Source organism: Platalea leucorodia, assembly GCF_965183815.1.
Source record: "Platalea leucorodia genome assembly, chromosome: 2".
In the NCBI taxonomy this organism is placed as follows: domain Eukaryota; kingdom Metazoa; phylum Chordata; class Aves; order Pelecaniformes; family Threskiornithidae; genus Platalea; species Platalea leucorodia.
The window spans coordinates 115,472,914-115,497,503 of record NC_138824.1 but is presented as its reverse complement, the minus strand read 5'-3'; the positions used below and the strand labels follow the sequence as shown (position 1 = coordinate 115,497,503).

Here is a 24,590-nt window from a genome sequence, read left to right as displayed (position 1 = left end):
GCATTGCTGACGGAGCAGTTGAGCATGGCCTTATCTGCCAGTCTGCCTATCCCTCTCCTTTGTTGTGGAGAGCTTATGGCTGCCACACACCAGCAGCAAGGGGCCTCACATAGGTAAGGCAATGGGACCAAAAGATTTCTCCCCTGCTTAAGGTTTGCAGGCAGCAATCTGCACTGCATGTGAGCAGCACTTTTGCAACCCCTGCCACTAAACAGGGTGCCGGGTCCTTGTCAGGGTGGGTCCTTCTGCTGTTGGTCGGAGATGCGTGGGACTTGTGAAGGCTGTTTTACCCTTGCACTCCATGCTGTATGCAGGCCTGATACGCAGTTGACTCGCCTTTGTCCTCTGATGCTCAGGCAACAAGGTGGGGAGACCAAGAGTTGTTTGTCCATGTTTGTCACGAGAGAAACTTTGCAAAAGCTAGCAAGTGTATGTTGGAGGCGTGGTGCAAGTAGGGAGTGGTTCCACATGGGTTTCTTTAGGATCGGCGTGTGTTCATGTTCATGCAGATATGTGCATGCGTATTATTTAATATAACCCTTCAATCTCAATCCTTCCCTGAGATTCTGTTGGCTAATCTAGTTACCCACAAATGAGAGATGCCTTCAACCTATGCATTATGCAGAAATCTAGGTATGAAGAAACGTAGGCAAACGTTTCTGCAGCATCATCAATAAATGAGTTATATGTGGTATCTACCCAACAACAACAACATGCTAAACACTGAAAGTCAAACGGGATGCCTTCCTGAGAAACAAACAACTGACCACATATTTACTCTGCATCTCATAAATAAACATGGAGAAAGCACAAAAACAGAGGAAGATATTTGTCTTGACTTTATACTTGGAGAAAGCTTTTGACTCAGTCTGGCTCTCATAGCTGAACTATACAAAATGGAATTGGCAAGGGGGAAAAATGACATAATCACATACATATAACAATCCATTGAAAGTAGGACACGCAAAAAAGAGAAGAAAACAGGCTTTGAAGGAGAAGGTAGACTAACACAGCGGTCAGCTTCAGGCCTGCTCTTTCTGTCATCTATGCTGGCGATTTATCAGCCTCAGAGAAACGGTTCTCAAATTGAATGAGGGATCTCAAACACCTGCTTAAATTGTCACAACATTACGAAACGTATTTTAACACACCCTGCTGCAAGGCCATGTAGTGAGGAAGGAAGAACATCGGCGATGAATGGCAGGATAAAGATGCTCTCTTGGAAAACACAGATGCAGAAAGAGACTTGGGGATTCAACATGGGTAATGGACTCCACAAGCTTTTTGTGCGGTGTAGGCAGTTAATGGTCTAATTCCATTTTTAGGAATGTGAGAAGGGGAAAACCAAACAATGACTGAGAAATGATTTTTACTCTGTGCACAGCATGTGTGTATAGACCACAATGACATTGTATCCAGGGTGTGTGCCTGTGAGTCAAAAAGCACTCAGAAACATTGGAGAGTCCGAAAAATGCTGCAGTGGCTGAAACCGAACCTTACAATGTGAGGCTTCAAAGAAAACAACCTATTCAGTTGAGCAAGGAGAGGTGATAGGAGCACCATGTATAGTTACTTATCCATGAAAATGGGATGGGTGTGCAGTTTTGTAGACAAAGGCATAACAAGTTCTGATGTCTCGAAGTTGAAGTTAGACAAATTCAACCTTGAAAGAAGCAATTTCCTAGCAGCAAGGATAATTAAATACTGGAATAAATTAGTAGGTAGAGTAAGGCACTTGCCATTACTTGGAGTCTTTAAGACAAGATGTGTTGTCTTTCAAACTCACTTTGATCCAGCTGCTGGGAAAAAAAAATCTACGGCTTGTGTCTACGGGTCAGATTAATGGGTTACAGTGGCCCCTTCTGTCTGGAAGTCTGACTATATTGGAGGGAAAGTCCTTCTTACTAAATACAAAGTAGAAGAGCGAGATGACGCTTGTTGAGAATATCACACACCACAGCTCAGGATAGCAGGGGTTTACCTATTCTTTTCACCAGTGTGAATAACAGTGCGTAGCAGTGGTGAAGTAGGTGCTCGTATCTGGCAGTTACAGTAGGGGCAATAGGGAGTTCCAAATTGGACAGTCGTAAGGAAAATCTTTCCAAGGACGTAACGAAAATCATCAAGTCACTGCTGTAACTTTTCAGCACTGTAATTCAGGTCCCGGATCGGTGATCCTCAACTAGCAACAGAGCACAAGGAATAGGAAGCACAGAGCAAACAGGGACTGGGGCTCCTGCAAAATCAGTGGCCTTGTGCGTACAGTGAACTTGGCATCCATGACTACATCCATGTGTACGTATCAGGATTGCCACTGCAAGGCTTAAGAGGCACAAGGGGATATATCTTAAGGACTAGAGTTTGATGAAGAATCAGCAGTTTAACCAGCATGACGGAAGCTGACCAGTAAGGGTGAGAGATCTTCTAACCTGTTTTCTGAATTTGACGTAAAGGGCATGTCTTGGTTTACAGAAGTGATATTTTCCAGTGAAGAAAAAATGTGTTTGAATGCTGGCCAAAGGAGGAGGTAGAGCAGAATGATCGGAAACAGGCAGCAAGAACAAACAGGCATATGAGGGTATTGTAAACACAGATGAAGACAGTCTTTTTGTTTGGGCAGCCCTTTCTCAGTCCTGCTTTTGGATTCAGCCTCATTTGCGGTTTGGGAGCTCAGAGAACTTCAGTGTGGACAGGACTAAGTGTCCCCCAGGTGCTTTGTGGCTGCAGCTCTGCAAAGAGATCTGCTGTGTGCAGGAGCTCAGGTAACTGTGGTTGGAGGGTGAAAGTTCTCCTCAGCAATTTTAGGAGAGTCTTGTTTCATTCCTATCAGGCAACACCCTCTCTCCTGTAAAGCATTACAGCATGAATAACAAAGTCCAACCTAAAATCCAGTCTGATAACCATGCTTGGTTATGAACGCAGCGCGCACTTCCTGCTAGTGGGAGCAAACAAACTTGCCCAAGCTAAGGCATGCCCAAGACCAAGGTGTGCTGGAGACGCTAGAATAAAGCCTAAACCAGCCATTTTGTGCGGGAGCAGCAGCCCAAAACCGTGCATAGGCTCCAGAGGTTCCCCACACAGAGAAACGCATAACACGGATCTGGCTCCACCAAACAGCAGAAAATCAGGTAGCCTGAAGGGAGCCTGGGCAGCAAACAGCAAAATGCACACAAGGAGAGCACCAATTTTGCAGTTAACATGGCAAAGGGATTGAAAGAGGAGATAACTGTCCAAGTTACTAGAGAGCAGGCCAGCGCCTCAGTTCTTTGTTTTTATAAACAAACAGGAAATTACATCCCTGAGCAAACAAAAACCTCTGTGAGCAGGCCGGCAAGAAAGGCGGCGAGCGGTGGCATGAGTGCCGTGCGGCGGCAGCCCCTTATTGAGTTAAACGGGAGCGCAGGCAGGGGAAAAGAAACCGAGTCCCAAGACAGGGCAGGGCTGGTCGTGGGGCGGCCGCCGGGCACGGGTGGGAAGGAGCGGCCCTGTCCACACGCCGCCTGGGGCAGAGCGGGCGGCCATGCCGCCCCGGCCGGGCTCTGCCCGCGCTGACACAGGCCCCAAGGCCAGCGGGACGGCGCGGGGCAGCGGGCAGGAGCGCGGGCAGGCCCACTGCTGCCATGCGTGCGGCTGGAGAGGCAAGGGACACGAGTGGGCCCACCCGGTAGCGTTTTCTGAGACGCCGCGTGCGTGGACGGGGCCACGAGCGGACCCCGCGGTCAGGGCTGCGTGGCCAGGTGTGAGGGAGCCTCCCTGCGTGGGCCAGCGGGCACCCGCGGCTGGGGGCTGCGTGTGGGGACGGGGTGGGAGCGGCGGCCCCAGCCCGCGGGGTGGCTCTGTGCGGGGGACCCCGCGCGGGGGGCGTGTGCCCGTGAGGGGAGGGGCCCCCGCCCCACCCCCACGCCGGGGGTACCCGCCCGTGCGAGGGCAGCGGACGCGGGCACAGCCCGCACCACAGCGGCGGGGCCCCGCAGCCCGGGCAGCACCGGCGCCATGGCGGCCCCGCGCACCCGCAGGACCCCGCCCGCCCGGGCACCGGGGCTTTCCCCGGCCACGTGTGCGGGCGGCCCCGGCAGGCCGGGGGCAGCGCCGCCCTCCCCGCCGCCCCGCTCGGCGAGGGCTCCCCGCGGCTGGCGGCGGACAGGCGGCGGGGGCCGCTCTCCTCCTCCCCTTTAAGGGGTGGGGGCCGGGCCGGGCCGGACCCCCGCACCGCCTCCGCTACCTGCGGGCGGGGGCGCGCGGGGGCGGGCGCTGGGGAAAGTTTGTCTCTGTGGTTGGCTGCGCCGCGCGGCGCGGCCGGTCGGGGCGGGCGGGCGGCTCCGTGCGCTCGCAGGGCAGCGGGAGGCTGAGCGGCCGGCCGAGGAGCGCGCTGCCGCCGGTCCCCGGGCGAGGCGAGCGTGTGCGCCGGCGATCCCCCCGCGCGTAGGGAGAGGCAGCCGCGCAGCCCTGCCGGCATGGGGCACCGCGGGGAGAGGGCGTCCTGCCTGCCTCTCCTCCTCCTGCTGCTCGGTGAGCCCGGGGGCTGCGCGACGGGGGCAGCGGGGAGGGCGGCCGGGAGGGGCCGGGCCGGGCTCGGCCACCTCGCCCACAGGTGGCGAGGGAGGGCCGGGCCCCTCGGCGGGCAGGAACCGCCCGCCCTGCCGTGCCCGCCTGAGGCGCGGCGGAGCCCGGCCGGGCCGCTGCCCTCCGAGGGGCGGCGGGGGGCCGGGCTGCGCCGTCCCCCGGCTGGCCGGGCCGTCGCCGCCTTCACCCGCTCCCGGCCCGCCCGCGGGCGTTAACGGCCGGCGCAGCCCTAACGGCTCCGCAGCCGCCCCGGCCCCCGCCGCTCCCTCCAAGGGCCGGGGCGCGGGTTGCTGCCGGCCACCTCCCCGAAACTTTCCGGGGCCTCCTCAGAACGGAGGTGGGGCGCGGGGGTGCTGCTCGGCGCGGTTCCCCGCTGCCAGGGGTCTCCGCGGGCGGCCGCGGTCCGGCGGCGGTGTAGCCGTAGTTGCGCTCGCACGCCCCGGCGATGGGCCGTGGCCGCCCCAGGGCGAGGGCGGCGGGCTTCCACCCGGCGGAGCGGGGCGATCCCTCTGCCCGTTCCGCGGGGGAGGCCGCGGGAGGGGCCCCGCTCCCGGCACGCCGGCAGCAGGAGCCCGGGTTCCGCGGGCACACAGGTGGCGTGGGGGAGGCGGCACTTCGGCGCCCTCCCCTCCTGGCTCTCGGGCTTTGCTGCCTCTGCCGTGAAGTTCTCCTGCGAAGAGAGAGTGAATAATTGTGTAGGTGATGCTTTAGGCCGTGTTCACATAATTGCGTGGCTGGCGTTGGCTTAACGCGTGGCGTGGTTCCTTGCCGGTGTCAGTGCCAGGCAGGCAGCGTGCAGAAATAAAGACTGTAGCAAGAACTACACAAAAGGGTGAGCGGTGGGTTTTTTTTTTGCCCTTTTTTTTTTTTTCTTCAACATCGGACTTGTAGCATTGTTGCTAACAGCGTTACTGAAGTAGCAGTGAGTTTAACTGGAGAACAGGAAGATTGTTCGGGTAAGATAGTTACACGTCGTATTTAAGCGGTTCTGTGTCAGCTCTGTGCAGTCAGAAGTACTTTAGGCACTGGTGAGCGAGCATGCCCCACAAATCACTACATGCAGTTCTCGATTCAGAACACTTGACTAATTGCAGGTAGTAAGTGGGAGCCTTTTCCAGATTTGGGGTGGAAGGAGTGAGTAACTACACAGTGCCCCAACCCTGTGCCACAACGCTCTTCTTTAAACAAAACTGTATTTGCTGACTTAGTTTGTGCTTGTACTTTTGACATTGCTATGACTAATTCTTTTTTTAAAGTCTGCCAGAGCACTTTCCTCATGGTTTGGCCGTTGAATCTTTCATAGCCAGGTCTGCAGAGCAGACAGTTACAGTTGAAAAGTCAGCTTCCTAAACCTGGGCTGGTCCCAGTCTCTTTCCTGAGCCTGCTTGCCGGCAGTAAGGCAATTGGGGCAGAGGGGTGTCTATCTACAAGTCAAGATCGTACCACACAAAGGTGTCCACTGTGCTTTCTCTTACTTGCAGCTGAGGTTAGTCATCTTATCTTTACAATATAGGCACTCTGCCAGCTGGAGAAACAGTGAAGAACTGGATAGAACACTTTTAGTGTTCTTGTTTAGAAACAGAAAGGGAATAAAATTTTTCAAAAGAATGGTTTAGTAGGACAAGCAGAAAAATCAGGACTCTCAGATACTCGAGGTCATGCAGCAAAAAGTAAAAACCATTAAGGATGACATGCAACAGGAACGTTGTTTCCTTCTTAATTCCAGACGAAACAATTAGGAGAACTTAAAATGTCCATGTGCAGATATCTGGCTGCTGTTCATGATATGGTTTGTTTGGATGTTCTGAGTTGCCTTTTGGGGATTTTTTTTTTTTTTTTAAATTGAATGGTGCTGTTAAAATTGAAAGTGCTTTTGTGTGCAGGAAAAAAAATGGAACTTTCAGTCTTACTTGTGGGGAGTGTTGCGGTGTGGCTATCTTCTGATACCATTACTTGGTAGCTTCTATGAGATATTCCAAATGTTAAGAGGTTGGGAAGGTGGTGTTCCTCTCACTCTGGATGGGAAAGGTATGCTTTTGTGAACATGTGTTTTCTATCAGCTCTTTAATAGAGAGACAGGTTGGGGCTTTTTGTTAACTAATGTGCTGCAAGTGTTGAGGAATTCTTGTATGAGGGAGGTGGAGGGAAGGAGTTGAAGCATAGAAGAGTTCATCCCTTGCGTGTAGTTAGACTTGATTGTTTTGTTGAGATCTTTACAAAATAACCCAGCAAAAGGATGCAAATGGCTGAAGTATTTGGCTGTGACAAATAAGAATGTTTTCTCATCCTTTCTGCTGGATCCAGTACAGTTATAATCCGTTTGGTACGGAGGTTGTGGATCCTGAGACTGAGGCTTGATCTAGCCTCTCTCTCTTCTTCCCTCCTCTGGTGTGGCTAGATCCTGAGAAGAGAGGGAGCATGACGGCGTTTTGCACTGCTATTGCCAATTTTATGTGTGATTTTGTTCTGCAGTCAATCTACCTAATCAACCTGTGAAATGCTCTGGAAACCAAAACATCCCTCCTAGGACAAGACATCCAAAAAACCAAAACAGGTATCTGGTGGTTACTAGGGCTCAGACTGTAAAGTAAACAGGAAGCCTTGCAGCTTCTGGATTTCTCCCCCCCACCCACCCCCCCCCCCCCGGTTCTTATTTGGAATTCAAGGTAAGAATTTCAGTGTATCTGAAAAAAGCTGGTTTTGTTTAAGTGCTGTGGGGCTTGAGGAGGGCAGGCACTCAGTAGATCCTGGGAGAAAACCATTGATGATGGGTTTCCCAGAGATGGCCTTTTTCTTACTACCGTTTAGACCTGTGTGACTCTTGCTGTCTGCTATGATAAAGTCAGTTCCAGCATGCCAGATCCCCAGGAGCCTTGTGTATACATGAATAGAGTTGTTTCCTACAACTTGTATCTGAAATTCATTATTTTTTTTTTTCCTTTTCCTCAGAAGCTACAACAATTAGTTATTTGAATCAAGGTTTAATTCAAGCTCTGCAACAGAAAGCTTTTGGTAATTAGTACAAGTTACTGTGATCATGAACTTCAAGGAAAAGCATATTTTAATCTTTCCCTGCATTTGCAGCTGAAGTGAAAGCATTAGAAAATGGGAGAGCCTCAAGGTTTAGAGCAGGGAGACGATGTCAGGATGATTGCCCACCGAGCGCTCAAGGTGTGTTAGAGTGGAATCTGCTTCCTGCTCCCTTGCTGGTGCCTGCTTGCCTACCAGTGAGCTCAGGGCTGGTGCTGGTGGCCTTTGCTTACCTGCTGGTGGAGGAAGGCAGGCTTGGATCCTCGCTGGTACTCAGAGAAGGAGCTGACAGCTAGGCCAGCCTCCCTCTGTTACAGCTTTAGAGGTGGTTAAAAAGGCTCCCAAAGGGGAAACACTGACAAGCCTTTCCTGGTCCTAGCAGCTACAGACTGCTAAGGCAGTAGAAGCACGTAGCGAGGGTTGGAACTGGGCTGGTGAGGCACTGAAGGGCAGGCGGTGTTGCTGAGGATGAACCGCTTTCCATGTGGTTTTGCCATGCTGATGTATTTTAGCGTGTAGGCTGTGGGAAGATGTGGGAATCAAAGGGCGAGCAGTGTAGCGAGTGTTTTTTCCTTTACGTCCTGTGTTCTTTTGGGTTGGCAAATGATAGCTTAGTCACCTTTTCTGGCTCTCTTGCATCTTTGTATGTTCCTGTCCAGGGCTCCTTTTTAGGGAGTCTGGTTGCTTTTTCCGAAATTCTTCGACCTTGTTCTCCAGGTTTCTCGATTGCTGCATTTAAACATAGCAACAGCTTGCTCTCTTTAGGTAGCCTCTGCTGTATTTGGCTCTAATCCCTGAACTGAGGTATAAACCTGCCTGAACAAGATTTGAAGTAAGCAGTAGGGGTCATTTAAAAATGCAGCCACACGCTTGATTAGAGGGGAATGTACTTAAGAAATAATATATATCTAGCCGTCTAGCTGTATAAACAAACAATCAGGGACATTTGAGATTTCAGCTTTCACATCTAATAAATTTATGGGTTGATTTGGTTTTGTGTGTTTGTTTTTTATTGTTGCCTTTTTTTTTTCCCCCAGTCTCCATAATCCTTGTCAAACACTTACCTGCAAAACAGACCTGTATATTTTTTTAGTAGGGAAATGGTTACATATCTCAGTAAGATATTTTTAGAAAGTGAACATTTCAATTGTCTGTTTTTAGATGCCTTTCACTGATATATTTTTTTTGTGTGGAGTTCTGTGTTTTAGAAGTAAGGGAAATGGACACGTTATCTGAAAATGTGAATTCTTTCTGATTATGTATAGAGATCAATCACTTCAAAGTTAAGTTGGAAAGAACTTGAGGAAAACATTACTAACATGAGCTGGGTCAAAGCAGGGCTTACGTCATTGTCTATCAAGGTCTAGTAGTTTCGAAAGAAATATATTAGGTGGAGTATAACATAAGAATCTATATCATAATGCAAAGAAAAAAGCGAAGTATTAAAAAAGATATTTGACTTTTATTGGAGATGTTGCAGTTACTTCCCAGGCCCCTGCTAGATGTTCTGCTTTGTTAGAAGATCTGCAGTAGTAAGTGATAAAGTCTGGTTTTCTGGAGACCTGTAAGGTGAAATTGTCTAGGGATACCAATGTTTCAATTTCTGTCCAAGAATAATAAGCAGTTTCCTGCATGACCCTAGTTCCTAACCTGAACAACGTACCCCAAAACTGGATCAAACAAGGCAGGGAGAGACTGTAACATAAGCAGTTTCTGTCTGGGTTGTTAGTATCTCCTGGCCTAAAGAAGAATGAGCTTCTATCAATGAGATACTAAGTTCTCCAGTTGTCCAGTTTTTTGTCAGTTAATTATTTAGAAAACCTCAAATTGTAGCTTTCTTCCAAGGCTTGAATAGCTGCTGAGAAGGGCTTTAAAAATAATGAGATAAATTTTTAATACACCTTATGCATTAGGTTTTGCAAGGGGCAAAGGTATAAAATCAGTTTCAGACCAAACTGCTTTTGGGATAGGATGATCAGAAAAATAGCTGCTCAGATGCCAAAAGCCTTGAATAATGTCTTTCCAGCTCATCAGCATATCTAAAATAAGACAAGAAGCAAGACAGAAGTTACGGAACTTAAAGTTTCTTGCTTTTTTGAGTTTGATATCAGAAACTGGCTTTTTCATTTACATGTAAGCTTTCATAATTGTAAAGCATAACTGATTTCTTCTAACTGAAGTCTGAGACAGAAAGAAGGATGGTCTTTTTTTTTTTCTTTGGAGTCCGAAGAGGTTTCAAAGCTGGGTTTCCAGTGGAAATAATTATCAACTTTAACTATGGCATTCTGACTAAGTTTAAAGTGAGCTAGATAGAAGGTAGAACCAGCGTTGCTAAATGCCTTTGTTGAGTCTCGAAAAGTTCTAAAGCAGTATGGTAATGCTGGTAGGTTTGAGTCGATGTAATTGTCATGGGGACTGCTTGAAACTTGTGGTAGAGTGTTGCAGTTGTGCTCCTTTTCATTATACTAGATGAGGCAAGTTGCAGGGAGAGTCTTAGGTGACAAGGTCTGAAGAAGCAGTCTGGAGAACAATATCTTTTGTATGCAGCAATGGCAAAATACTGCTGCAGAAATATGAAGAATTGCTGAAGCAAGCTGAAGTATTTGACTAGTCATAATCTCTATGGCCAGATGGAATTTGCATGGATGCTCTAAAGGATCTGAACTGTTAGCTGAGCTATGGGAAGAATAAGTAAGAAAGACACCAAGTCCTGGACAAGATTTCCTTTAAAAAAGGATCTGAGGATGGTTTTTGGAATTAATTGACTTGTGAACTTCAGGAATGAGAACTAATTAAAGACTGGAGCTCCCAGGCAAGCTGTCACAGCTGCTGATAGGCAGGGCAGCCAGCAATGCTTGTAGTATATCTGCTTGATACTTTTTGTTATGAGGGCCGTCTCTTAAATTGTTTATTATTCTGCAAGACTTCAGGCATTCATGCTGAAATTTTCTGGGGTGGGTGTCTACCACAGGTTGACTTTTTTTCCTAGGAAATACCCCCCTCCCCCCCCCCCAAAAAAAAAAAAAAAAAAAAAAGCTCCAGTATTTAGAACTGTTAAACTAAGGGAGGGAGCAGGGGGAAGTAGCTTTTTTTTTTCTTTTTAATTCTCCCATGTTCTGGCCAATTTTCCCTCCTCACTCTTGAACAAATAATAATCTCAGCTGCTAAGCTGAGAAGTTCTAGCACCTCCACACTTTAGAGCAAGAGCTGGAAATTTGGCCGGAGAGTTAACTTTGCATCAAGAACGTGGCTTTTGCTGTTCTTATGAAAAATGTCCAAATTTGGCCACATTATAAGACTTGGAAAAGCATCAGTTTATAAATGCTTGGTAGGGAATTAGTCTCAGGTCCCTAGAGAAAGCACTCTGTCATTGCTTTTAAGGTGCCAAGGGCTTACAGCTGGAATTGGGGCGGAGAAGTGGAAGCCTCCCTTTTATTCCAGTTTCAGACTTCTGTAAATGTGTTGTTTTTTTTTTTTTCCCTTTTTTCTCTCTCGCCCTTCTGCCAAATGGGCCAATGCTGGAGCAATGTGCTGATCTGTGTGGATCACTGATCATATCTGCTGTGAGAGTCTGCTGCTTGTAGCACACAAAGTATATATATCATCTTTCTTATATGTGGCTTTTGAAAAAAAAAAATCAATATAAACTTTATGTATGGTTTTTAACTTTTGTTCTCTGGTCTCGGTTCTTCTCTCAGGCTTTTTCCCAGGTGTCCCCCATTGTCCTTTACTTCATGCTGGCTGTAAAACAACTCCTGCTGCTATAGTTGCTCTCAAAAAAAAAAAAAAAAAAAAAAAGTAAAGAACTTAGGCCACTCTTTCTGTTTAACAGGCTTGATTAGTCTGGACTTGCCTTTCTGCTGAGTTTCTTAAAGATGTGGTTTAGCTATGCTGCGTAGTGCTTGCTCCATGACTGCAGTTTGCATGCTTTCATGCTTTTGGAGTCACTCTTTTCTTGCTGTATCAGTAGCCATTAAAGAGTTTGGTGGAACCATTACTGGGGGTTGTGTTGGTTAGCAAGAGTCCAGTTCCGACAAAAGCTAGCTCTGCTTAGGTTTGCCAGTCTTAAAAAGAATAATTGCCAATGTAAAGGACTTTGTTTCCGTGCATGTTCCATTGTTAGCTCCAACTGCAGAGATTTAGCATCGTGTTTCAGCCGGTCTTTGATGCAATGTGGCTGTGGGGAATCTTTGAGCAGGCTGTAACAGCATTGTTCTCCTACACACATTAAAATGATTTTTGCAAGAGAGGCATCCACGGGGACCTCTGCCAGTTTCTTATTGATGTGTTCAGTTTCATCTATTGACACACTACCCTTCATTATTACACAGTGAATCCTGTGGCAGTGGAATTTGCTATTAAATCTGCCCTGCAAAAGGGAATTGGCAGGAGCTGCTTTAAAAGCAGCGTGACCCCTGCGTTTGCAAAGAATAGCTTCTAAATACAAAACAGATGCTGAACCAATAGAGGATGCTTCCTAAATTTTCAGGGTACCAAACATAATAATTTTGAGAAAAGTACAGGATTCACATAATTTGTGAATAATCGTTTAAGTTGCAATACCCTTTTTTCAAGAAACGTATGTCTAATCAGTACATGTACTCTTTTGTGCTTGAATACAGCAAGTAATACTGAGGTGAAAATAGGCAATTATTTGTTAATGGAAATTGTTAGAATAAGCAGCAAGGAGTTAGTCTTTCCGTCTGTGCTGTAATCCTCTTCCGAGTGCTAGAGGGTGGGTGGGAGAGGTGATGCATCTTCTTCTGCCATTGCCACAAACTATTTTGTGCTTTCAGAGCACCACCCGTACTATTTACCCAGATGTTACAACCTCACCATCTCCCAAAAGAAGCATTATGTTCCTTAGAAGCCTAGTGACACGTGGTGTATTGGGACGTGGTGTCAGTGGATGGAATTTATGTCTATGTAATGAGTCTTTATGTTGTATGTAGAGTGTGCTTGTTCATATTCAGTTCATATGGAGATTTAAATTAATGTGGAGTAGTAAGTCTATTGCATCAACCTTGTTTCCCTTTGATCTCAGGGTTTGGTTCTAGGCAAGACATGCTGTACCTCTTGGCTTAGAGAGCTTAAGTGCTTGGAGCAGGCTTCATCAGTGAGAAAATAAAGAGCATGACAGCTTATTGGAGACAAAAATCACTGTGGTTGTCCGGAGGTGGGAGGTAGCAAGGTAAGGCTGGGTCTTTCATGTCTATCACAAAGCAGGGTTGAATGGACACTAAAGCTATTGACTAAGCCCTGGTTGCTGGCAACTGTATTGATAGGCACCTGTCAATTGTTGCAAAGCTGCTGACATCCCTAGGTTTGTGGGTTTATTTATTTATTTTTTTTTTTAAAAAAAGGTTGAGAAAATAGCATATATAGCCAGGAGTCAATGGGCACAGAAGTGTGGCTGTTGCTAGAAATTAGAGGTGGGGGAAGGAAGGTGAGGAGAGAGTGCTGGAACAGGACACACTTCCCAGAGAGAAAGGGAAGTAGGGGAATAGCTTGTTTAAAATGGAAGGATGAGTTAAAGGTGTGTCTGCAGGAGGTGGTGGTGTTGGGGCAGTTATCGTGAAAAAACAGCCCTGGTAAAAAACACAAGTTTCTCAAAGCTCTGCAAGCAAATCTTGAAATACCCTGGTTTTCTAGGCAAAGCTTTCTGCTCACCACTGGCAGGTAAATGGAATATCTAATTGTAGTGTCCCGCAGAGTTTAAAACAAGGACTGAAGTGTGATGCATGTGGCTGCAGGCTATGCTGTGGCATCTGAATTGATGCTGGTGTCTGCCTTTTGAGTCTGAAAGGGAGGGGCGAGGGGGCGGCTGCAGTACTGTGAATAGAGTTACTGGGTGGGGATGTCCTTCCAAAATAGCTGGAGAACAAATGAGACTTCAGATGGTACCCTTGTTCCTGCTTATGACCAGAGGGCGCAGGGTGTGTGCCTGTTCCAGACTTTGCCTCATAAACCTACAAGGATCAACAGAGATAGGCCAAAGCTACTTAGAAAAGAGCTGTTAAAGGTGATTTAAAGTATTTCTCACTGACTCTCCTCTTGGTGTGAGCAGTCAGCTTTTGGTCTGTATGTATACAGAGAGATTTTTCTCCTTGTCCAAGGCTGTAGAGAGACGCTTACCTCTTCGTGCATCTGGGCAAAGGCTAGTAACCTGCAGATGGATGCAGGGCAGATGCACCGGGCACTTCTGTACCCAGACCTGTAAGGTGGGTCCTCTCCTTGCTTTAACAATTTCTACGCAGAATAAGAAGCTAGTCCCCTTACAGTGCTTTGATGGCATATGCATGTTCCATGAAAGTAACTTGCTGGCTTCTCTTTCTTCTGTATTTTCTTCTTTTGTCACACTTCTGGTATTGGTGCATTGGGGTGAAAACTTGCTTTGCATTATGTGGGTTTGGCCAAAGTCCAGCATGAATACTGTTCTCACATGAGTGGCAGTCCGGGGTCAGCAGTAATCCTCCAGTGTCAGGACTGCCTTGTTGCTGTAGGATCTTGCTTGAAGTCCAAACTGGGACTTTGGTCAAGTGACTGTCATAAGTATACAGACATTTCTTGGAATTAAAGCCCTGCAACTAAGGTTTCCACCTCAGAGGAGGCTGCTAACATGAGACATTCTGTGGCTGCCACTTGGGCTGAAACAATGTGTCTGGAGAAGCTGCTTGCTTGGGAGGTGATCAGTCACCGAGCTACAGGGTGAGCCTTGAAGAAGAGCAGGCTGTGCATGGGGGTGGGAAGATGTTTGGAGGTTTTGGCAGGGAGGAGGCAAGGGCCCAAGCTGCAGATTCTGTGAATGGCATAGTGATGAAGAGCACTTCCTTCATGCTGATGATTTTTTCATCTTGGCCTGTTGGCACAAGGTCTTTTTTGACCTTGGGTGCACAGGAGGGGTGGTAAAAAGAAAAAACGGCGCCTGGGGTACCTGGGTGTGAGAAGAGGTGCCCATGGAGTCATAGAAGATCTAGCAGTGACACATGCTGGACCTCCTTAGGACCCTTTCCTTAGGACCTGTGTGCGTTAAACGTATTGAAGGCCTGTTGAGAAAACTGATTGTAGGTTAGGTATTCTTTCCCCCTACCTCCTTGCTTCAGTGTCAGACTCTCATGTTGACAGGGTTAATGTGATGGACAGTTTTGGGCTTGAAGCCTTGTGCTCATTGTTGGAGGACAAAGACACTTGATATAAGGGCCCATGTTGTGAATTGGTGGTGGAGGACAGCTAGTCTCAGGGAGTTTGGTAATGTGAAGCTAGAGCTTTCTGCTTTTGAGCATGTGGGTATGATTCCAGCTTTGTGTCTACCTTTTGCTGGGCCTGTGTAGATTGAGTTACTGGTTTTGCTTCAGTTGAGTGAACATATGTCTGCTGGCCTGAGTGAAATAGCAGCAGATACTGGGTGGCGTTCTAGTAAACAAGGTCGCTCCCTGAACAAGGCTGAGTGAGCTCAGCACCCAGTTTCTGATACAAAACAGCCAGATGTGTGTCGGCTGTGGCCGACACGTGCACATGGAGGCTGTTAAGGGACTGTGTGCGCTGTTCTTGACTGATTTGTTTGCGGGGCTAAGTGAAGAACTTCGGCCTTCAAAGTTATTTGAATGCTTCTCAGTACTATTTAACATCACCAGTTCCCTCTACCTCCCCATCAACTGTTGTTTTTACACACATTATAAATTTGAAAGGCTCATGAATTGACAATTGCTTTCTATACAAGGAGATTTTTAACTTGTGGTAATTTAAGCCCTACCTTTAAGAGCTCTGTGTAGTCCTGGATGTATGCCACCAGATTATGACAGGAAATATCCCGATGATTGTTCCTGTCTGTTTAGCAAGACCCCTGAATTCCTCACAGGCAATTGCATGTACCCGCTCTCTTGTAATTTGATATAAAATTTGCTCCTGAGTGTTAGATTTACCCTGTTTAAAATAGATCTCTAATACTTCCTCAGAGGCAGTAGTGTGTATGGGTAAGTGATGCTGGGCTTGGACGCTCTCTAAAGATGTGCAAAATGGAGCAAGTATGGCTACCTGTGTTCTTGTTCTGCTGTGGCGTTCTTTGGAGACGGCAGGTTCATATGTTGAGTATAGCTTGGACGGTTGGTGGGAGCTTGCGCGATCTGTGGCTCTGCTTCAGTAGCCTCTGCCGCAGGAGCCTGAGGCTGCCTGCCTGTACTGAGGTGGTTCTCCTTTTCCTTGAAAAAGATGGCATGCGTGCTTTGTATCGAAATAGATAAAGGGCAGTGAATACCTGCTGGGAAACTTGAATAGCACTCATTTAGACAGAATTCTGCTTATCTGGTGGTATATATTGTTGGCGTTTTTAGGAGAGTGGAATCTCTGTCTTGCCCTCTTTCAGAACATCTGTTTCTGTGCATGAAGTCATCTTTTGCCTGCCTTTTTCCCTCCATTTGAATCTACTTCTACCTAAACAGTCTTCTCTGCAGCATCAGAAGTATGGATGCCAGCAAGGATTTTGTCAGGTCATCTTGGGCGTTTTGTTCTGCAGGAAAGTCACTATGGGTGGAAGCACTGGAGTGTATGCTTCTGGTAGGGCAGAACTGTGAGAGGCTGTAGGATTGAGCTGAGTTTGAGCTCGATGCAGAATGATAGCAAAGGTATAACTGTGCATGTGAAACTTTACAGAGGGTCCTCACTGCATCTGTCTCAGAAGAAGGACACTGAACAGGGCAGGCAAAAATACAAATGCCTTAAACAAAACTGCCCAGGGAAGATAATTACTCAAGTGTTAAACTGGTGTTGGTGGTGGGTTTTTTTTTTTGTTTTTCTTTTTTTTAAGAAAACACCAGTTCTCTTTGGCAAAGATCTCCTTTTACAATAAAGGCAAAGATTGCTTCTTTTCAATCTAGGGACAGACTGGACTTCTGTACTTTAAGAGACTTCCTAGCAGTCCCTTGTCCAAGGCTTATTTAGTCCTTGTGAAAGGGACAAAGATCTTGAATTAATCTGTGTTTTGTCTGGGGAAAGGCAAAACTTGATCTAGTTGCTTTGTACTGTGCATTTTGACTCTTGGTAGGCTTAGGTCATAAAACTACAAAGAGTGGAGGCATTTGTAGGCTGCTCTTACTTTGCATTAGGGCGGGTGCTCCTCTTCTTGAATTCTTTGAAATGTCTTAATTTGATGTTGTGGATTTTTAACTGGTTTAAACTCCTGAGAAATGCTCTTCAGATCATTGATCTCTCAAAACCCGTTCTTATTTCTGAAAAATTAAGTGGGGAGGCAGAGGGTGAGGTGAGAGGAAAGTTGTATTGTTAACTAGAGGTCTGTAAATGCTGTATGTGCCTTCTTCTATTTAGGTCTTCACTAGCAGCAGGAGTGCCTTTAAGGTACTTTTATTACTGTTACAAGAAAGTAACATACTGATTTCTCTCTAATAATAAACAAACTTTGTTATAGGGTCATGCTGTTAACATGATTTATGACTGCCATACCAACAAGAGAGCTAAACCCAGTTGATTTTGTGATGTAGTAAAATAAAAAGTGAGCAGGGAGTATAAATAGTAGTTTGAAGCTTTAAAGTACGAATTTACAAACAATGAAGAAGTTGTTATGAGAAATAAATAGTTTTGTTGTATTTTTTGTATGAAGGGCTTGTCAGTCTTTATGGTTCTTAAATTGTTGTGGATTGCTGACATTGGACATGGCTAGATGCAGAGCTGGGAGGAGGATCCTTTATTTTTAAACCATCCATTGAGAAGTCTGACTACATGTATACTGTGTCTCTTTTGGAATATTAATGAAGGCATAACTCCTTTTCTTTTGCCCACTGGGGCTTAGGTATTACACTGACTTTTTCAAGCAGTGCTATCTTTTCAGATGTTATCATGAAGCAGGAGAGCAAGGGGAATTTCCTGATATTGCACAGCATTCAGTGCCTTTCTTGCTTATCCTTTTTTTGTTAATGTTTGTGAGATCAGGCCTTCAGTTTAGTTTTTTGCAGTTTGAGTTCAAGGCCTAAGTGCCAAATGAACACCTCTTGCGTACAGGTTGGTGTGGTACAAATGTATTTCACGTTTCTGTTTTCTTTCTGTGTTCTTAGGTATGGGTCTGTGTTTTGTGTTTGCATTCTGAAGGATATGTCAGTTCGTATTGTCTCAGGTGCTAAGGCTGGGTGAACAGGTCTCTTTGAGTTGACATGGCTTGCAGGATATGTTCTGACAAAGGGATCAGGGCTTGCTCTGCACATTGGACAGCAGTGTTTTATGCTCTGGCTTTCTGGGCCTAATCAGAAGTAACTCTGGGGAGTATTAGCTCTCCCTGTGCATTGCCTACATCCCCTTTGTTACCTGAGGGCTGTTTGCTGAATTTTAACACCCTTTACTTTCTAAATTGGTGGTGTACTTTCCACTTCTGTTCTCATGCTGCTCTATATTGTATGCTGTTAGACAGCTGCTGTGTTTGCACCAGACATTGTTGCTTTTCAGTTGATGTTAAAATTGTTCCTTTGTGTTAATACAGCAGCTGGTAGAGACTTCTGAGACTTAGTCTGCAGTGCACTATTGCTTTTGCAATGGGTATTTGGAACTTGCAATGTTGTCTTTAGTTCTTATGCTACATACGTGTACCGGTTCAGGATCCAGAAAATGGCTGGCATGCTCTCTCTTGGGATGAAGTCTGGCTGTAGAGTCTTTTGTTGTGTTGAACAATGTACTATGAGACATAACTGTTCTTCCCAACATAGCAAATGTGAGGATGCCTAGGGTGAATGCAGTCTGCTGTCTATTTCAATGTAAGCTGATTATAAGTGTTAGTTACTGAATAATTTCAGGATATCCAAGTTTCACCCAAATATTAACAGCTGCTTATTTTATATGTAGGTTGTCTTATTAAATAGTGTAACCTAGAACAGCTCTGCAAGGAGACTGGAGCAGAAAAGAAACAATTAAGCATTTTCCCTCTGGGCGTCTTTCAAAAACTGTATTCTCCTCCTCCTGCTATTTTAATGTCATGTTGGTTCTCTGTGCGCCCTTCTCTCTTGTTTCATGCTCAAAAGGATTCCCTCTCTTCTGATTTTTGAGTTACTTGAAAATTCTGTGTTCTTTCATTGCTTTTTTTTGTCTCTCTTCTCACTGCTGGGCACAGCCTGAGTGCCACTGAGGAGCAGCAGTAGTAAAAGGGTGCTTCCTCCAAGCTCCTACTTCCTAAAGCTGTAGCGAGAGGGGGAAGGCTGACACCAAAGATCGATTCAGCCTTGTGTCTTACCTCTAAAAGTGCCCAAGAGCGGATGCCTAGGAAGAGTGAGCACACCCTGTTGCTATCCTAGTGTATTGTCTCATGGTCATCTGTAGCTTGGAGGCTTCCAAAGTTAGAGGTGGTATCCTCATGTTTAACCTTGGATATTTCCTCCAAGGGTGTGCTGGCTCGTGGGTGTTGCATTTGGCTACCTCTGAAGTTTTGTTTTCTGAAATGTTCTATTAGCTGATCTCTGACTGTGTGTTAACTTGCCCTTTCTCTTTTATCACCTGTGGTGTTGACCTTCCTGTACACAGCATGCCAATGACAGGAGCAAAGTAAATACTTCTGAGATACTTAAAAGTGGGAATAACAGGAAACGTTTTAAGATGTGTATTCAGGCATGCTTATCTGAAAATTAGTAGCTAATGGCTGAATACCAAACTTTACTAAGACTCCAAGCAGTAATATATTGTGATGCAGTCTTTTAATACACGGCTACGCATGGGTTTTCTCAAATGTCTAATGGCATAAAATTCTCCCCAAAGCTTTAAATGTGTGTGACATTCTGTACTGGTATGTGTTACTGTGTATACCAGGGAGGTTATTCAGTATTGGTTGTAGAGGTACAAGTAGATACTACTGCAAATGCTGCAAGTTAATCAAAACGGGTAACAGTGAAAATTTGCTGGCATATAATCTAAAGGGAGAAAAGACTTTCAATTTGTGATGGGAAATACCAGAAGACTGCTGGACTTCTTCAGCCAGGTACTGAATTCATGAACTGTGCTATTTCGCTACTGGAGATAACAAAATACCTGCATTGAATACAGGGCAAGGTTTTCAGAGGTGATGTCAGGCTTGAGGCTGTGAGCCTGAAGCTTTACAAAGAGACTTGGTTCCTCAGAAGGTTAATGCTCAGGGTTTTTTTAAAAATTGGACCTCCTCATTTCTTGAACCAGCTAACTTTGGTCACACGAGTGGAGTGTTTCTTTTTTCGGGCTTGCTCTAGAAGGTGCAAGTACAAAGGTGTTTGCTTCTCTCCAGGACTGGGGTAATTGGGAGTGGAGTTGTACCAGGTGCATGTCTTGCATGAGGTAGTTCAGCGCTCTCCTGGTTTCTGAATCTCTCGCGTGTTGCCCACATGCACAAACATGCCCACCTATTCCAGAAAGTCTCCTCTTTTTGTCCAGTACAATTAATCTTCCGGTAAATTAAACAGCAGCCACATACAATACTGTTTCCTTTCATGTGTGAGAACAGCTTTCTAGAGGTAGAATTCAGGGGCACGGACAGCTAATTACACAGCTAATTTGCCTTCAAGTTCTCGGAGGCAGTGAGTGCCAGAAAATTGACTCTTGCATGGTTTTGTTTTTGTTTTTGTTTTTTTTTAAATTTTGGCTGTTAAAGTTGTTGAGCAGGGATAAGCAACACTGCAAAGTGTGGGTAGATTTCATATCCTAGCCATACATTTGTTCATGGCTTAGCTCACACTTGTGATTTAGGGAGGAGTTCCCATTTCCACACTGAAGTTCAACTTAAATGTGAACAGCCCTTTAAGTATCCTTTAGGAGCACGCAGGCTGCATCTTCATTACCATTTTAGTTGAGGTGAGGATTCAATTTCTGAGGTGAATCTCCTCGCTGTCCCACTTTCTGCACATTGCTATTTACTGGGAAGCAATACGAATGTGCAATTAGGATTCCTTTGGATGTAACTGAACCAGAAGTGTCACTCTAGGAGCGTTATCTGCTGTGCTTCAGGTGCCCTCGGGTCTTTGGTTTATGGCACTGAACCTGGTCCAATGCAACCCCCCAAACATGCGTAGTGTGATTCCTGGGGCCTCAGCATCCACTGCCTTCTACAGCTTTTGCTCCTTTTGGACTGTGCCAGGTGCTAAAGTAGACAGTTGTGCTAGTCTTAAATTTCTATGTGATGGGGGATAAGCTTTTTTGCTTTTTAAATATTAGTGAAGTAAATAAGCAGGCTGTCTTGAGTTCCATCTACTGATATAATACTTTATTATAAATTTTCAGGAGTCTTGATGCAACCAACCAGATTGATTTGAATGTTGTTTGTGAAGCTTTTTCCTGTGTTTCCAGAACTGTCTGTGTTGGTATTTGTCTCTTTCAAATACGGAAGAGTGCTGTGGCATGCCTGTTTTTAAAGCCAGCTGTTTTGCAGACCCATCTGGGGGTAATTTTATTTAACGGTCTATGTGGGGGTTACTCAGACCCTCTTAAAGACCTTGACTGGAATCCCTGTGTGCCTTCTAGATGTTGTTTTATGTCCCTGACCTCTCATCTTTTTCTTACCTGGACCTCTTTCCTCCTCTTGCCCCCTCCAAACTGCTGACCCTCTCCTTTGCAAGAGGGTAACAATACTGTAATGAAAAATGTCTCTTCTTGAAACGGGTAATTTCACGTCTGCTTTTTTTTATGCCAGAGACCAGGCTAGCTGCCTTTTCTGGGGCAAGAGAGTTTCTCATCATCAGTGCCACAGCAAATAATAAAAGCTCAGCAGCAACAAGTACTGTAAATACCTTGCAGTCCTGTTCTCAATTACAGAATTAGTTATGTAAATCTTGTATTAAAGGAGAAAGAGCCCTGATGTCTCTTAAATCATACTCTGTGTGTGCACGCATGCGTACAATTTCTTTTTGTCTAGGAGAAAAATATCTGTGCTCCTAACATGCAGGCTCTGTGGAGATTAGCATACTAAACAGTATTGCTCTGCATGACCTGAAATTGGCTTTCGAGTGCTAATTGGATCTATAGGCTTTGAGAGAAGGGTTGGAAAACATTGGTCTCTGGTTTTCCAGGTTGCAGACAGTAGTATGGATATGGTGGTGGTGTAGGTGCCCAAATGAAGTCCTTGGGGGGGCTCCTGAGTTATGGGGACACCAGTTGATAGAGCACAAGCTAACTGTCTGATTTGCATTTGCTTATGTCTTCTTTGCCTAGCTGTACGTATCTTTCTGTTTTCATCTTTATGTAAAGAAACAGTGTGATACAGTGAAATGAGCACTAAGCCTGAAACCAGGAATGCCTGTGATCTATTCCTAATTGCTCCTGTTGTACTGCATGAGTTTGGTTTAGTCGGTTAATCTGTCCAAGTACATCTTCTGCAGCAAAAGAGCTGGCAATAGCTGTGCTACTGCACTTAGCTGCATGTGCTGACAAGGCACAGGCACTCATTCCCATGCCATAACACCCATTCTGTGTGCATTGGTTGTTGGCATTTTTAATGTGGCCACTTGCTTGGAGATTATATATGGTGAAGATGGGACCGTTAGATAATTAAATTACAGACGAAAAGGATTACTCTATAAACACTGAGATCCATCCCTCCACTGGCTCCTATGGCTGCAAATCAATTGTCAAGCATGGAGCCAAGGTGGGCCAGTGCCATATGCTGCCTTGTCAGCAGTTCCAGCAGCCTTGCTGCCCAGCCGCCTCCTTCCATAATCTCTCACAACAGCAGATGCAAACGGAGTGAAACTCCCCTTCAGGATCCCAGCCAGAAAGTCTGCAAGCCTAACATGTGCGTTGGGTTGTTCAGCGTTGTGGCTGCCGACTTCTGTAATTGGGCTTTGCTCTGTTGCTGGTTTTGCTGAAGCCTACGTGATGCCCTTGCCCATCCAGTAGAATGCTTGCTGGGAAACTAGTCTCTGTGTACTGAGACTTGAAATGATCCCCAAAAACAATTTTTGGGGAAGTAGAGGTTAAGATTAATAATATCTGGCTTAAGAAAGCATGTGGCTTTTTTAATCTCATCTTCCAATCCCCTTTAGACTTAACTTGGCTTTAGACAAGGACTTTGTCTGGTTTGGATGGGGTGTTGAGTTAAATTGTGGTGAACGAGTGCCACCAAATTTAAGCAGGTAAAAAAAAAAAAAAAAAAAAAAAAAAAACAAACCCAAAAAACAACAACAACAACAAAACCCAAATCCCCTGCAAACCCAAACACAAAAAAACCCCAACCAAAAAAACCCACCAAAACCCAAAGCAAAATAACCACCCAAAAAACTAACTGCATGCAAAAAGCCCCCAAACAGCTGTTGGTGTGGGTTTTTTTGTTTTGCTTTTTGTTTGTAGTACAATTGTCAATGAAAAGTAAAAGACACTATATTGGATTTAGCACTTCTTATATTTGAAAGCATTTTGAGTGTTTTTTTTTATATTACCTAACATTAAAGATAACTTGGAAAACAAATGATTACTTCACACCAATAAAAATCAATACGTTCTGCTCTGGGAGGAAAAGGGGATGACAATAATGGAAATTATTTTTTGGGAGAGGGGAGGAGGGAGCATTCCAGGATTTCCTTTTTTAAATGTATGATTTGTGAAATTATAGGTTTGTGAAACACATGGATATTGCTATATGTGCATTTTTAAAAAAGTCTTTTGACTAAAATACTTTTTCCTAGCTTTCCAGCTTTCTCACCTCTGCTAGGTCCTATGTCCTGTTTAAAATCATGCTGGTTGAAAAATGTATTAGCTTTTATAGTTTAACAAGATCGTGTATGGGATTTGGATTTTTTGTCTTGGCTTGGATTTTCACACTCAGTGTATGATTTTAGTTAATGTAGAAGCAGATTTAGAAATGGTCTATTCTAGTCTGATTGTTTTCTCCAGTTAAATCCAAAGAAAGTTCAGTTTAATCCTAGTAGTGTGCTGCATTCCACACAGAGCAAAGAAAATGGTTGGGCTCTGCCCAGAGGAAACTGCAGTATAGAGCGAATGGATTTGGACTGCTCTGCTCAGTTCCAAGTGCGTTGGGAAAGATTTAGGATAACAGATAAGTACAAGTTAATGATGTTGCGGAACAGCACTGGTAATTCTGTATATTCCAGTTTGAGGACTTCTTCTAAATATTGGTAAATGTATGCACTCTTCTTGAGTTGGAATTAGTATTGCAGTTTTTAACCTGTGTCCTTCCTCCCCACTAAAGAAAATGTGAAGATAGTTTAGATACAGCATTTCTGCAAATATTTGCAGACCTGCTTCCAGCTGTGCTAGCTTTTCAGCTTTGAGTCGCGGGCTTTACTGCTTTGTCAACTGTTTTCCTTAGAATGTAACATATTGAACCTCTCCTCTGGCAACACAAATTGCTTCTGAGGCAGAACAACAGAAAATCACCTGTCTTGCGTGGCAGTCTAAATACCACTTCCAGAGCCCCTGGACTTTTTGGGTCAGATGTCACCAGGTAACCTAAATGGGCTGCTCTGGCTGAGTAGGGTAAAAATGGAGCTCTGTGAGACTACTTGGAGGAAAGTAAATGAAGGTTGTTAGCAGAGACAGGTATTTCAGGTGAGACCCAGGAAGAAGCAGCATGTTGACTCTTGCATGCATTTTTTTTTTTTTCTTCTCCTTCCCCTTTTGCTCCCAGCTGCATTTTGGAGACTTATCAGAAGTAGTTCTTTAGAATCAGCCTTTTATCTTCAACTGTTAGTCAGTGGTAGGGAAAGGAAATAGAGATCATATGTGATGGAGCTGCTTGACATTCAGAGCAATCTAAAACACAGTATTTAGTATTATCTCTGTCTGCTAGACGTTTTTTCTGTTTGGACCAGTGGTGCCACAGTTCTCTGCCTGCCAAGGGCCGCTCTGTTTGACAAACTAGCCTTCTGCTTTGCACAGCTGGGAAAGGTTTCTATAGCTTTTCCTTTCTCCTCTACCTGCCGTATGCCTTGCTCTACCTTCCAGTAGCACACCTCTCCCCATGACTGGGAAGCAGTGGTGCACAGTGGGATCTGTGCTGTCAGCAGCCGGTGCTAGTGTTTTAAACTCTAATT

At 45.4% G+C, this 24,590-nt stretch overlaps 1 protein-coding gene across 1 annotated transcript in view; it reads left to right on the top strand.

Moving 5' to 3' along the window:
- Positions 1-4,421: 4,421 nt before the first annotated feature.
- The window catches only part of PTGFRN (prostaglandin F2 receptor inhibitor), a gene marked incomplete at its 3' end in the record, with an annotated part of 66,028 nt that continues 45,859 nt past the window's right edge, over positions 4,422-24,590 (top strand). The window contains exon 1 of the mRNA XM_082337962.1: positions 4,422-4,509. Coding sequence (XP_082194088.1) covers positions 4,455-4,509 — 55 coding nt within the window. The 5' untranslated portion in view covers positions 4,422-4,454. The remainder of the gene's footprint in view (positions 4,510-24,590) is intronic.